Source organism: Plectropomus leopardus, chromosome 6 (genome assembly GCF_008729295.1).
Source record: "Plectropomus leopardus isolate mb chromosome 6, YSFRI_Pleo_2.0, whole genome shotgun sequence".
Classification (NCBI taxonomy): domain Eukaryota; kingdom Metazoa; phylum Chordata; class Actinopteri; order Perciformes; family Serranidae; genus Plectropomus; species Plectropomus leopardus.
In genome coordinates, this window is record NC_056468.1 from 10,141,831 (window position 1) to 10,156,403 (window position 14,573).

Consider the following 14,573-nt stretch of genomic DNA (forward strand, 5'->3'; position numbering starts at 1 on the left):
CAATGTAATTTACTTCACCTGTCAGTTGTTTTAATGTTATGGCTGATCGATGTATGTTACTGAGAGCTCGACCTCATCATGATAACTGCAGCATGAAGAAGGGTACTAACTGTATTTCATCATTTTTTTTCTTGTTCAATTTATGCAAAATTATTAGTGATGGAATATCTATCTATATCTGTTAAAAATATGCTTACACTGCCCCCTGGTGGAACCCGACCTTCATTACTTTGGATGTTTCAGACGTTTCTACAGGGCAAAATAAAACGAGAACGCAAAAATCCAATAAAAAAAACATGCCAATAAATAACATGACTCTGAGACCATGAATGGCAATAAGCTTTTTATTTAAACATTAAGGCAGTGTCTTTTTTGTTTTTCATTTTTACACTGCTATCCACAAAGCTTGCTGGTGGGCATGTAGAATTTAACCATGTGAATATTTCTTTTCTTTTCTTTTGTTTTTTTGTAATACCAACCTTGAAGCAAGCCACATAAATATTTACATCTCTTCAGTTTTATATACAATCCTTGCTATTATACAGTGGGTTATAATAAAAAAAAAAATCATTATGCACAAAATGGTTGAACAATGTACTGTTTATGTCAATCCCCCCCACCCCCCCCTTTGACAGTCCAGGGAACACATCAGAAATCAACTTTGTCTTTTCGAATGATTACTTTTAGATTTGTGACAGGATTGAAATCAAAACAAACTCTTAAGAACAAAAATGGATGCATGTTAAAATTTCAGTATACTTTTAAAAACATATTAGTCCGTCATCGGTTTAGGGAACAGCTGGATATGGCTTAGTCTGTTTACCGTCACATTCTTAAATTTCATCAGTGGATAAATGATATACACACAGAGAGACCAATGTACAAAGCCTGGCTGTATTTTTGCCTTTTCCTGATGAATTACGAGCCCTCCATCAGTCATGATTAAACATCAAACTTAAAACATGGCTGAGCGTTCTGCAGGTGTGACATGCTGGATGCTTCAGCGCTGACAGGTAGGATGAAGGAGGGAGAGGAGGTAGTCCTATAACAGTCATGTTTGTGAGAATCCACTGTGACGAAATGAAGTAGAGAAAGAGAGGTAAGTCTTTCTAAACCCTTAAACAAGCTCACCGCCATCGCTTCAGTGTTCAGTCAGAGGACAGAATTCATCCCTGGATGCACAAGCTGGACACATTTCACATCATTTACAGAGAGGGTGACCTTTGAAATACTGCAATAAACTGTGAGGAAATGTCAACTTATGTTACATAAAACTACCAGAATGCTTTCCCATGCCTTCCCCTCCACTTCCTCCGACCGGTACAAACACGGGGGTGTTATGAAGAACACTTGAAGTGGTGGAGAAAATGTTTGATGCAGCTGAGCTGCTCTGTGATACAACTTGTTTTGAAGATAAATCTACTGAGTGAAACAGTTAAAAGCTAAGGCTGTGATGGATTTGGAAGAAAAAGAAAAAAATGCACACAATATTTTTTTTTTTTTAAAAAAGAGGACGTTTCATTTGCTGTTTTGTTTTCAGATTTCCCTGCGTGGACAGTATAAACCCTGTAATGGGGGGCTAAAAGAAAAATTGTGCGTCACTTGGTAACTTCAGTACTGTATATGCAAAATAAATGGCACTTAACACTAGGAATATCTCATAACTGTACAAAATCTGCCTGGATGAGGAGTTGGGTCTCAGCTCCTCCTTTTAGGCAGTAAAAGGTCAGAGGTCAGACCGTCACAACAGCTCCTAGACGGGATTCTAGCGGGCCAGCTGGAGCAGACACCGCCATGGACCAAGGGTCATAGAAAGATGGCTTTTTTTTGTCACCTCTACGATGCGAGCAGACTCCGAGTGATGCTGAGGAGTTTGCCGATAAGCAGCTTTAAGGTTGGTCTGCACCTGCTCGAAGCGGCTTAGTCGTCGTTCACTAAAATGTGATTGTCGCTTTGAGTGTGGGAGCGATGACCAAAATAAACAGGTGTTAAAGGATACCTCCACCGTGGGATTTCTATGCTGTTCTTGAGTCCATTTCTCACCTGTCCCAGGAAACACAGATTCTAAAAAATGCCATTGTGAACCGACTGACAGCTAAGTGCTTAATATCCAAAAACTGTTTCAACAAACACAGACATGGTTAATATAAAAACAGTGAGAAAGTGTCACTTGTTTCAGTGCCATCCATCTGGCAAATCATCTCTCCCCACGTGTGCCTGAAGTCAACAGGCCTTCGCCTTTCCTCAGGACACCCCGCCCCCACCCCCCAAATATATGACGACATCAGCAATGAACAGCATGTTTACCCTGTAAACCAATGATATGACCCTCCCACATTACAATCTCTGCCCCCTGGCCCCCCCCCCCCCCCAAAAGATACATCATTGCAGATAATAGACAACAAATGACACCATCAAAAGTTCACCATCAAAATGTACTAAAGGTCTCAGCTCACGTTCCAAACACAGGACTGGACTGACTGAATTTAAAGGAGCAAAAGAAACAAGAAAAAAAACAAGATGTTGATTCTCCTCCTCCTGTCGCCTCGCACGTGTTTCTTGTAGTGGTAGCAGTGCTCAGGCCGTCTGCACCTGGAGCTCACCGTGTAGAAACATGAGAGGGTCCTCGCTGTGCGGGGCCGCTGCTCTCAGGTCAGATCTGCGCTCAAAATCTGTCACTCGAGCAGCCGCCGTCAGGCTCCTGATCAACCGACAACACGACCCCAGAGTCCCTTCCACACAAGTGTCAGCACATTAGAGCGGCACACCCAAAAGGTGCAGGTCAATGTGTCAATATTGATAAGGCCAGTGAGGAAAAGTAAAAAGAAAAAGAAAAAAAAAAGTGATTTGTCCTTTAGAGTAGTCCTGGAGTGAATGCATAACACGTTAGTGCAAACACACACACACACACACACGCACACACGGAGCAGCGGTGTCTCGGCTTGTCGCTGCTTGATGTCTCGGGCGTGTGAAAGGAGAAGGAAACGATCCTTGCTTGACGACTGGCGGAGGAAATGCAGAGTGGAATGGTGCAGGTGGGTTTGCAGATGCCTCGGCAGGTGTGTGTGTGTGTGTGTGTGTGTGTATGCGTGTTTGTGTTTGTGTGCGGCTGCAGCAGCACAGAGTAGGTTGACTGTTAGCGGGTCTTGTGGTACGACAGATTTACGGGTCACTCGCTGTCAGACAGGGTCTCATATTGAGACATGAGTAGAGGCTTGGGCTCTTCCTCCCAGGACCGGCCCTGTCCGGGTCCTGGCCCCGGGCCCTGACCCCCCAGCTGGCCAGAGGAGGGGGAGGGAGCAGATACCGTCCCACTGGGGAAACGCATTATCAGCGGGTTGCAGGGGAAGGGAGTTGGAGTTGAACCTACGGAAAACAGAGGGACAGAAATGTTCTGATGAGTTCAGATTTTCTCCTTTTGCAGACAGCAGCTAACTGTATCAAATCAATAAATCCATCAGAGTCTCAAAAAGGGGTTTTATACCCGTGGATGAGGGCCGATCCTCCCAGACACGGTTGGTGAGAGGAGTCCGTCTGTTGCAGTCTCCCTCAGAGTGGACTGAGGACACAGAGGACGGTCTCTCCCCACCTGACAGGCCTGGTCCTGGAGATTTGGCCTTCCGCCCATTAGAGCGCCCGCTGCTCTTTGAGGACTTCCCCCCACCTGCAAACAGACGAGGCGCAGCTTAAAGCTACAGTGTAACACAGTGCCGCTGGTATAACCTGACTGCAACTGCATTGCGTTTTGGCTGAAGAGTATACTAACATTGGTTTTATTGTTATGTGTATGTGGATTTTTCAGCGCTTCGGTCACTTTCTTGATCTACTACAATAATTTTTTGTGGGGATGTACAATATTACATTTCTGCTGATAACGGATTTTGCCAATACATAACTACATCATATAACATCATTCTATTCATACTCTTATTGTGATGAAGACATAAAATACAATGTTTTTCAATGTGTTTAATGTTCATTCATTATGCAAAACAAGAAAAATCCTTCAGCTTAGGGTTGATGTTTTGCACATGTTGACATTGTCAATAATAAAATGTATATCGGTTTATGATACTGGCAGAAATCAGCATGTCGGCTGATTCTGATATTTCATTTTAACGCCATTGTCTGCACATATCGCCCTATATCGATATTCTCACGCATCCCTAATTGTTTGACCATACTTTACAAAAAGGCTTCGTAGAATATTTGAATGGTAATGTTTAAGAGGTTAAGAAAAAGATAAATATAAGTCAGCCAGAAGGATTCTCAGAGCTGCACCAAGGCCGACAGTCCAGAAAGTGTAACCACTACAGGCCTGCACCTGGATAAATCTCCAAACTATTGGAACGATAAACCTTTCTGAAGCCTCATCATCTCAGCTGTGCATTTCCTAAATATCTCTGGTGGAGTTTATTGCAGGTCATTCACATTTTGCTGTGAGTAAGAGTATAGCTGCATGATACGTGTGCATTGACATTTCCATAGCCACACCTTAGTTTGAGATTCAAGTGTTGTTACGCTGTCCCTGAGCGCTACAAATCGACTGCTTTTGTATGAAGTTTGAGCACCTACATGTGCAGGCTCCCCCAGATTACTGGTACCTTTGAATGTGTGTTGTGATATGGAGTTGTCGTATTTTTTTTTGTCACTATTGATGCTCTTTATGATGCTGCATTCTGTGTCATTGGCGCTCGTCTGCGGACCAGCCTTCCAGAGGAGGTCAGACTCTGATTCAGTTGACAGCTTGAAACACAATCTTAAACTTAAAATTTGCATTTATGTAGCTTTTATTTAGTTAGTTGGTATCAAACTTAATTTATTTCTTCTCTTTTTTATGCGTACGTGTATGTGGTTGTGTACTTGTAGCTTATTTATTTAATCTTATTGCCTTTTATCTGTATGTTGTATTTTATTATGTAAAGCCCTTGAAGTTGCACTTTGTTATACAAATAATTATCATTATTATTATTATTATTTAACATTACTAACACCTACTATATTTAACAGTGTGTGACATCTTTTCAGCCAAGGCCAAATGCCCAATCGCATAATTATAGTGACCGTAAAAAAAAAACATTTTTGTATCCAAAATGTAGTTGGTTCTTCTTTGGCCCTTCCAAAAAGTCTCATGAATATCACGTCAGTAGTTTTTCCATAATCCTGCTGAAAAACAAACAAACTGAACCAAAAACATGACCTCCTTGGCAAAAGTAAAGAGCATATGAGTCAAATTATAAAAAGGGGTAAACTAAATATATCGGATTAAAGCTGAAAAAGATTTTCTCAGGCAGATGACAGAGTTCGGGGAAAAAAAAAAAAAAAAAAATCAATCCCTGCCAGACAATCTCAGGTTAGTTGTAGGAAACTAAAATATTTGATACAAAGTTCAAATTCAGATGGGGGCTTGAAGGTAAAACTGAAAGCTTTCGATTGCAACTTAGGGAACAGCACATAAAAGACAATATTTGGGTGAAGAAAACAGGTAAGTGTCTGAGTACAGAGGTGTGTGAGTGTGTCGCACCTTGTGAGAAGAAGTCGTCAACACGTCCGTCGGCTACAGGCAGACCAGCAGACACAGCTATCTGGTTAGCAGCGTTGGATGGAGAGCGCTCCTCAGACTCATCGTATTTTCCCATTAAGGCCTTCCTTATGATGGCTTCCAGGCCTATTGAGTTCCCAGGTGTCTCTGGGGCTGGGTGGCAGCGGACACTCACAGGTCCTGTAAAGGAAGGAGGTCGGACATGTTAAGAGGGAGAAGAAAAGAGGCTGCATGTACAGAGAGCAAATCAGAAACAGTAAGAAAGGGCATGAAGTTAATGATATGGCAACGAGAAGAGCAGGAAGACAAGGAGAAAGTAATGACAGTCACAGAACCACGGCATTAAATTAACATCCGAAGGGAGACAAGCAACTGAGAGACAAACAAAAATATGTAACACCATCAAAACTACACAACTTTAATCCCAACGCACCAGACTCACGCTTCAAATGTGACAATGCTAAAGCTCTTTCTGTGCTTGTGAGAACGTAATGTGGTCAGAGGTTTTTGGAGGGAGGTTCCTGACATGGTTAGCCGAGGTAACAAAACTGTAAATCCATTGTTGGCCAAAGCTGTGCATATTGGCTTTTTGTCAAGGTGATTTTGTTACCAAGAACAGTGACCGTGTGCTAATAAACTTGTGTCTCGTACAAGCTAAGAGAGCAATAGCTATAGGATGGAGAGATGTAAACAAACAAAGTATAAAGCAATATATGAAGGATTTATCAACGTCTTGCTATGGAAAAACTGACATATATTAGAAGAGGGAAAGCTGGCAGTTTTTGAAAATATCTGGGGGAGCTTCACTGACTTTTTGGAACAAAATGCTGATAATTATCGATAAAACCGAATATCAGAGCGGGGTCAAGGCTATTGGAAATGAGAATATAAAGTGTTGTAGTCCATGTAATGTTCAAGATTACTGTAGCATCTGTTTTTCATCTTTGTTTGAATTATGTTTTTTTCTGTTGTTCTGCCTTTTTTTTTGTTTTTACTTGCCGTTTCATCTTATGGTATAGCATATTAGCTGCCAAGAGTATTTTATTTAATGGTTACATCTGTCATCTGTTCAAAAAAACAGATGGCGTGACAACATCTAAAGTCAGGGAGGCATTTGTGCTGCATTCATACTTTAGTCTCTCTGTGGGCACTATAAACACTAGGTCAGTAATGCAGAGAAGCTGGCCAGAGGTTGGGGTTGAGAAGAGGATGAATATATCTAAAGGCTTGCTCCACATCTTAAAACCGCCCTGCTGTATGTCACAAGTGCCCCAGTGGTTTTGCCTGTGTCCTCGTGGAACAAAGGTCTAGTTTATTTCCTGTGTAAATGCCAATGTTCACACCTCCTCAGGACCCTGTAAGATTCCTGTACATCTTTCAGAACAGCTCTACAGTCTCTACAGTCAGGGAGAGACAGCAAAAGGTTATTTAGCTGAGAGAAATCCATGTTTAGGATTCAGGTGGGAGTGCGGATCACTGTTTTTTGACTTGATGTTTAAAAACGCAGCAATTTTGCTGATTCCACATGTAAAAAGTACTCTGGTAGTACAAAGTCTTATCCTTTCCAGTGAGTACTGCTCTACAACAAACAAGAAATCAGTCCAGGTTTTTATGTTGGGATTTGGTAAAGCAGTACACTTGAATCCAAGTCTAAATTTTTCTGTATACACGTGTACAATAGCACATTTGCCACTGAAAAGCTGAAACAAAACCGATTTGAAACTTTTTCACTATTTTTTTCTGTTTGCTGGCAGTAGCTGAGCTATACAGACTGGTAATATATTTCCAGTTTTGTTATGTCATCTTCACAAGCCTCCATGAAGGGTCATTATTAAATAAACAGTTAGTGTGTACACAAGCAGTTACTAATTTTGCCGTATTTCCTAACAGTTAAAAAAATTACTTGGAAATCAACCAGTTATTTTTATTTGGAGAATATTGCAGACTAAACAATCACAACACTGTTCAACTACCACAGTATGTGTGCATGTGGTGACCCTCCAGGTCTTCTCACTTCAAATCGAGTTAATAACTAATGAGGTTTAAAAGATTACCTGCAGTCGTAGACGCCGGCATGTTGAAGATCTCTGTTCCTGGCTGGCCAGCATCTGAAAGTGGGAGCAGGGTTTCTTTTAAAAACTCCACTCTCTTTACAAAATCACAACAAAAGTTTCTCCTGAAAAATCATTGTAAGATGTGCATTCGAGCCTGTGCTGAGGTCAGACTTACTGAAATCACCCTCATTTCCCACCACCGTCATCTTCTTGATCATCTCCTGTTTCTTTGATTTGACAATTGCAGAGGTGCTCTCAGTCAACTTGCTGAAGAAAGCTGGAGGCTGGGAGGCGTTGGGAGGGGAGCGGGAGCCCATTCTGCAGAGAGGGAAAGAGAGTCTCATTAACACACACACACACACACACACACACTATCTGTATTGTCGTTAAAGTTTAATGATCACTGACAAAATTAATTCAATAAAAAGTGCAAAGAACGTGTCAGCATGAGAAGAACTTTTACTTTGTAAAACCTCAGGGAGCTATTTTGTTTAGTCATTCTTATTTAAAGTTTCACTTGGCTTTGTAAAAAAAAAAAAAAAAGTTGCAGGTAACTTTCTGTATTTGATGTTAAAAGTTTCAGTTTTGATTAAACATTTGCTTAAAGCATTTAAACAAATGTGTTAATTAAAACAAAAATCATCTGTTCATTCTACTATTTTCTTCTGAGGGTGGAAGCAACAGCAGCAAGCTAAAGAGACAAGTCCATCAGCTGCAATACCTCATGTCCTTACTGAGGAATACCTCAACTATCCAGATGCAAAGTGCAGTGCGTCACATGCCTCCTTTGGTAATCATTTAATGGATCATTCATATCAACATAAAAGTAGTTATCAAAGAGGGATCAAATATTTCATGGTACAGTAAGACTAAGTGTATCTCCGATTGAAGTTTCACTTGTGTAGCACCTGGCTAATAAATACATCAGTTCTGTGAGTATTTCAATCCAAGTTGTATTCACTACAGGTCTGTTTGCATACTGTTACACTTTGTGAGAGTGTGTAAGACAGATAAGGTGTAGATTTTGGGAAAAACGCAGGAGACATATTGTCCTCAATATTTAGAAAATGTGCAGAGAGCTTTTATTTTGGCAAAATGAAATCGGTTCACACCATAAAATGATGCAGAAAAGGCCCAGATGGCTGCAGAAAATTTTACCAGAATGCAAGAAAGGAAGTTTTTGATGTTCAAAATGTTTTGGTGGAAAACCCCTATTTCATAAATTCCCCTTAGTTTTGTAATGAAACCTACATTCTCGTAATATAGTGAGATTAAGATTACAGATATTAACTCTATGCACTGCAGTTTTCTAAGTATATATTTATGATAAGTTATTAACTTTCTCTTGGTGATTTGCAAGGACTATTTACGTGAGGTTCTATGTTAATAGCAGGAAAGACCATCAGATGTATACCTGCTCATCTAAATATTACACAAACCAGGTCCATCATAAACTGAACACATACAGCATAAATTGATTCTGATGAGCTTGAATTGGTTTTCATGTGACTGCACCCACTTAAGGTAGTATACACAATAAAGAATTTTTGCAACAAGGTGTTTCTGTGAAGATCTAGAGCAATGAGAGCCGTTACCCTTGCTCTCCCTGCTCGCTGGAGTAGGAGGCCCCTCCCTGGACCTCGGGCTCAGAGCTGGCTCCAGCAGGAGACACCGGTTCAATGCCGTCATTTGAAACACTGACAGGAGATGCCTTGGCCTGCGGAGGAGACCTGCAGAGAATACAGAGGTGGATACAATTACAGCATGATTTACATCGGCCCACACTGATAAAGCCTTGGTGAACCGTTTAAATATCAACAAAAGTAATGAAAGATGGACGCATATATGCAGGAGTAGACGGTGTCCTTAATATTTAACAGATACTTCTGCTGTTCCAGTGTTTGACAGTGGTTCCTACCGGTCTCTGTTGCGTTCCCCACCGAGGCCCTCTGGATATCGGGACCCTTGGGCAGACTCCTGTGAGGTGGGTGGGGGCTGGGAGGCACTGGGTGGACGGGTCAAGTCCAGGACAGGAGAGCCGTGGTAGCTTTGCTGCTGCTGCTGGCTCTGCCTGGTGTAGTCTTTAGTTATCACCTCCTGTCCACATAAGAAATAGGACAACATTGTTTGGCAAACTCTGAGCGTCGGAATTCTTGGAAAACCTGTAATGTTCAGCACTTAAAAAAACATAAATAATGCAATGCAGTGGTTCAGTGAACTTACACTGATGTGCTGTGCCAGAGTGACCACCCTCTGGCTGCCTTTAACGCAGGGGGACGGGGGCTGTTGGACTGGAGACAGTCTCTCCTCAGACGGAGGACGGTACAGGACGTGTGGCTCCATCTTCTGTGGAGCTGTTGAACAGACGCACACGTACACCCATGCACGCACACGCACAAGCGGCAAAAATCACATTCACACATGGGTAAAAGTTAGTCTCGTTTTTTGTGGATGGGAGACGGAAATGTGCTAATGAGATCATGCATAATTCAGGAACGTCTGACCATCCATCAGGACTTGTGGTGAATATGCAATTTAAACATTTCATGTAGCATCTGCACAGGAAAGCTCAAAGGACAAACCTTTCCGCGAAAATACTATATGGCTGAGTGTTTGTGACAAGCTACTTCAGATCTCTTAATTATTTATAACAAACTCTTTGCATAAAGACCAAGCAGACCGAGCCAGAAATGACGCTAAAATTGACTGGTTCTGCATCAGTGACTCATAAATGAAGAAGTCACAGAAAGCCACTTCATACCTGATGTACTCAAGACCATGTTTCCGCACCGAACAGAACTGTTTTTAAGTAACGTCTTAAGAAGAAGAAATAAACACATTTACTGTTTGCTATGAATACAAGTAGGCTATGAATACTAAGAGTGCAAATCTGACCTCAAGACAGATCCATTCATGGTTAGCAATGAATATATTAAATTATCATTGAACCATGGCGGAAGCTTACCAGCTTATTTCAAGACTTTTTTCCCTTGCGCATCATGTCTTACTCTGTTTTCCTACACAACTCTTGCTTTACAGTATTTATCTCAGGAGAGGATGATGTAAGTTGAGCATGGGAGGCAGGACTGATTGTATGCACTCCCAGAGAGGACAAGTCCCCTACGGGGACAGGATGCTGTGCTTAGCCTGCATTTCCCTCGTGCTCATGTTTGCTAGTTGAATGCATGCCAACACCAAGGTGATGATACTAATCATGCTGCGTTCACATGGAATGACAGTAGACGGCAGTCGGACAACACCTTTTGGACAGAACGGGAGAAACAAACGTTCCAACCAAATGGCAGGAAGATAAAACAAAACATGTATTTCAATATGTTGCGATGGTGCTGCCTTATTGTTTACAGAGAATGAAATGAAATATATTAAAATAAATTATGTCTTGTTGACTATTTCATGTTATGATGTGTAAATGTTTTCTTCTTGTGAAAGGAGCTACGTAACATCGGCTTGTAAATTCCTTCCCGGAGGACAGCAAAAAGTTAAAATATACTTTAAGCAGCCGTGTCATCTACTGTCACTGTCGCCGGTATTCTCAGCCAGCCTCACATAATTTTACCGTCCTGCTCATGTCCACTAAAATGATATCCGATATTTGCCGTCTACCGTTTGCCTGATTTGATGTGAACGAAGCATATCTCTCATCTGTTTTTAGACACATGCTTCCTGTTGACTTTACAAGAGTTTTTTTTTTAAACCCACAACACTCATTTGAGCTCAGCATGCAGTTGTCACTTGGCCTGTAGGATATAAACATTTGACACATTGTTCTACAGCAGGAAACAACGAAAGAAAATCACATTCCAAATGACGGACAAACTCCCAGAGGCTTGATTGAGAGAGATGTGTTGAGCGTTTGGCATGTGAGGAAAAAAAATTAACCAAACAGAAAAAAAATCAGCATAAATTACAGTGAGCCATAAAAAGGAACATGCAGAGATTTAGGGGGGCAGAAGCTGCAGTACCCCCCTCCCCCTGGAAGGCTGAAACTCTTTTCCACGCTCCTCCCCTTCCCCACCCTCCTCCTGTGCAACACCGGTGCTCTCTGGGACCCTTGAGGGAATCAGTTTGGTGGTTGGAAAGGCTTTCAACGACATCCCACCAATTCTCAGTTCCCTTTTACTCATCTGGGTTACATGTGGTCACTGTCAAATGGCTCTATCAGTATCTACAGGAGAGGCATGCAGTGGTGAAGCAGAGCACGTCTCATTTAGCATGAGATATGAAAGCCTCCTGCAGTGAAACGCCTTTTCGAGTGTCAAAAATATTCCTGTCATGCCCACTTGCATGTGGTGAAATATTCTGTTTTAAGTAAGCAGCCAAATGGGAGGGAGGAGGGGTGCCACATCTTTAATTCAAGTCACATCCTCTACGAAAAGAAAATGAAAATAAGCAGCAAAGGATGTTCTGCCTTAATGTCCCACCATCTTTAGCTATCTTTAAATGACACCTTAAAGGACACCTAGGATCTTCATGGAAAATTATTATTTTATCAATGATCCATCCGAGTTATTATAAACTGCCTCTTTTCATTGAATCTCAGCCAATCAGGGGTCAATCAGGACAGGCTAGATGTTTAGTTTTCCAGAGGGCAGCCTTGGTGGTCTTTAAGTCTGTAAAGAAAAACTAATAAAACTGGGGGAAAAAAAGCAAAAAAGTAGAGCATTGAAGGAAAATAAATGTAAATGAATTGGGCTGATTTGATAATGCCAACCACCACAGCGTGCAATAGGCCACAGACTGACGGGGGAGGGTCTGGGTGATGAGGGGGACCCTGGGATCCAGAGCGTCTTACCATCAGTGGCGCTGCTGGCAACAAGCGAGCCCGTCTCTGCCATCCCCGTTTCACAAGAAATTTGACGCATAATAATCGCGTTTATGAAGTTGGCCGCAGTCATGGTGGTCTTACCGAGTGCTCGGAGCTCTTGTTCCTGAATGGACATCGCTTTGTTTTGAGTCTTTTCCCTACTAGGTGTACCACTTTCTCCGCGGCCAGGAGGGTTATCCGACTGGGGAGGCAGCAGGTGCTGGGGCCGGCTTGAAGCCGAGGGGTAGGAACCCGGGTACATTCCTCCTGGGCTGGGGCACGACAGCTTGGGGTCAGATTTACTGGAGGGCCCGTGGTCCTGCACGTGCTTGGGTAGACCGCCCCTGTTTTTGCTTCCTTCGCGACTCTGCTCTTTGGCTACACTTGAGTCCATGGCAGGTGGGTAGGCCTCAGGAGGCACACCTGTCCTTTGGAGGTGGCCAGGGTAACCTTGGTAGCGGGCCTGCCCTGACGACATAGACCTGGCAGGCAAAACAAAAAACATGCTTAGTAAACAAGACAATCAGAATGTTCTCTTTGCTGTGAACGCTTACGAGAAATTGGCTCAGGAAAATGTCCTTGTAAAAACAGAACTAAAATGCAGTTTACCGAAACACAGATGAGCTGGAGTGTTCGCTGACGGAAAGACTCTTGCCCCCGGTGTTGTGCAGAACACTTGGCCTCTGCTGCACGTTCTCCTGGGTACGAGGGGACACGGGGGAGTGCTGGTGGCTGTACGGTTGGGAGGAAGGTCTCACACTGCTGCTGCTGCTGCTTGCCAAGCTGTGCTCTGTACCTGAGGGCGACAAACGGATTCATTTCATTTCACAAATGCATTTTGTTTTCCTCAGTCTACATTTCTGCTGGCAGTTTTGACTTGTACATCAAAATGAAAGACACGATTTGCTCCACACCTGGTCGCCAGATTGGGGCGTGCTCCACATTTCCAAGAGACGCGCCCTTTTCTCTGTCACGCTCCCGGTCTCTGTCTCTGTCTCTGTCCCGTTCCCTTTCCCGGTCTCTCTCCCGTTCTCGTTCCCGATCCCTCTCTCGGTCGCGTTCACGCTCCCTCTCTCTCTCCCGCTCTCTGTCTCTCTCCCGGTCCCTCTCCCTTTCTCTGTCACGTTCACGGTCTCTTTCACGCTCGCGCTCTGAAGATGCGCCTTGCATCTTGTTTATGTGCGACGATCCAACTGTGCAGAAGAGAGAAAAGAGAGATTATGAAAAACAATAAGAGTGCAGCATATTTAAACTGTAGGTGAGTGTGTTTGTGAGAACTGAACTGTACCTGGCGAGATGGGGGAGGTGGTGTAAGGCCTGCCAGGGAAGGTGCCGCTTCCCCCGGGGATGTAGGTGATGCGATCCATTGGGGAGGCGGCTGCCCCTGCAGAGGGAGGGACCAGGACAGGTAAGTGTGGCACCTGAGAAAGATCGATGATCCCTAGGGGACAGAAAGAAGAGAAGGGTAAAGAAAACCCTGATAGCTGGTGCAGATGTATTTTGGGCTAAGGGGCAACAGATAAACAACACCCAACACTGCGTTCGCCATCACACTGGTCCACATCACCAGTTATCATTCATCCCGTTATGAAGCGTTATTTTACACCGTGAGGAAAACAAAAAACATGGCTTGTGTCTTGATGGACTGACTTAAAAACAAGTCTTTCCATCTGGTTCACGAAAGAAGTAAATGATTACGGAGCACTAAAATGAGAAAAACCATTGGATCTGATTAGATTCTGGATCACAAGACAAAGTCACTAATGAATGATCCAAGATGTGTTCCTATAAAACTTACACTCCTGGTTCGTTAACCAACTTTATTACATCACACTAAAAACCAAACTCACTCCTTGTTCCCTCATTGACTCTGCATAACAACTTTTTTAGAAACTTAAATGCAATCTAATTCTTTTAAATTACTTTCATTTATCTAAAGACAAATGGGTAATAACTGCAAGTTAGATTGATTTGATGCTTTGCCAGTATGAATGAGAAAAAATCATATCAGATAACTGATAGTGTTCTTCTCCTGCAGCTTCTAATTAAGTTTACTTTAACCAACCTTACTGATGGCCAACATGTGCCTGTGCCAAACAAATACCACCGTAGCTGAGCATGCAACATCTATATTAAGATTAAAATAATCACA

General features: G+C 42.7%; 1 protein-coding gene across 5 annotated transcripts in view; it reads right to left on the minus strand.

Annotated features, from left to right (window-relative positions):
* Positions 1 to 328: 328 nt before the first annotated feature.
* ncor2 (nuclear receptor corepressor 2) overlaps positions 329 to 14,573 on the minus strand; it is a 105,064-nt gene continuing 90,819 nt past the window's right edge. For 4 of the 5 annotated variants that reach the window (XM_042488086.1, XM_042488087.1, XM_042488084.1 and 1 more), the window contains 12 exons: positions 13,710 to 13,862; positions 13,336 to 13,614; positions 13,031 to 13,217; positions 12,524 to 12,903; positions 9,820 to 9,950; positions 9,515 to 9,693; positions 9,192 to 9,326; positions 7,772 to 7,914; positions 7,597 to 7,650; positions 5,525 to 5,722; positions 3,485 to 3,664; positions 329 to 3,366 (listed from right to left, as the gene is read on the minus strand). In XM_042488086.1, the coding sequence (XP_042344020.1) occupies positions 3,170 to 3,366; positions 3,485 to 3,664; positions 5,525 to 5,722; positions 7,597 to 7,650; positions 7,772 to 7,914; positions 9,192 to 9,326; positions 9,515 to 9,693; positions 9,820 to 9,950; positions 12,524 to 12,903; positions 13,031 to 13,217; positions 13,336 to 13,614; positions 13,710 to 13,862 (2,216 nt within the window). In that variant the 3' untranslated portion in view covers positions 329 to 3,169. The remainder of the gene's footprint in view (positions 3,367 to 3,484; positions 3,665 to 5,524; positions 5,723 to 7,596; positions 7,651 to 7,771; positions 7,915 to 9,191; positions 9,327 to 9,514; positions 9,694 to 9,819; positions 9,951 to 12,523; positions 12,904 to 13,030; positions 13,218 to 13,335; positions 13,615 to 13,709; positions 13,863 to 14,573) is intronic. The other variant, XM_042488088.1, reaches the window with a different exon arrangement.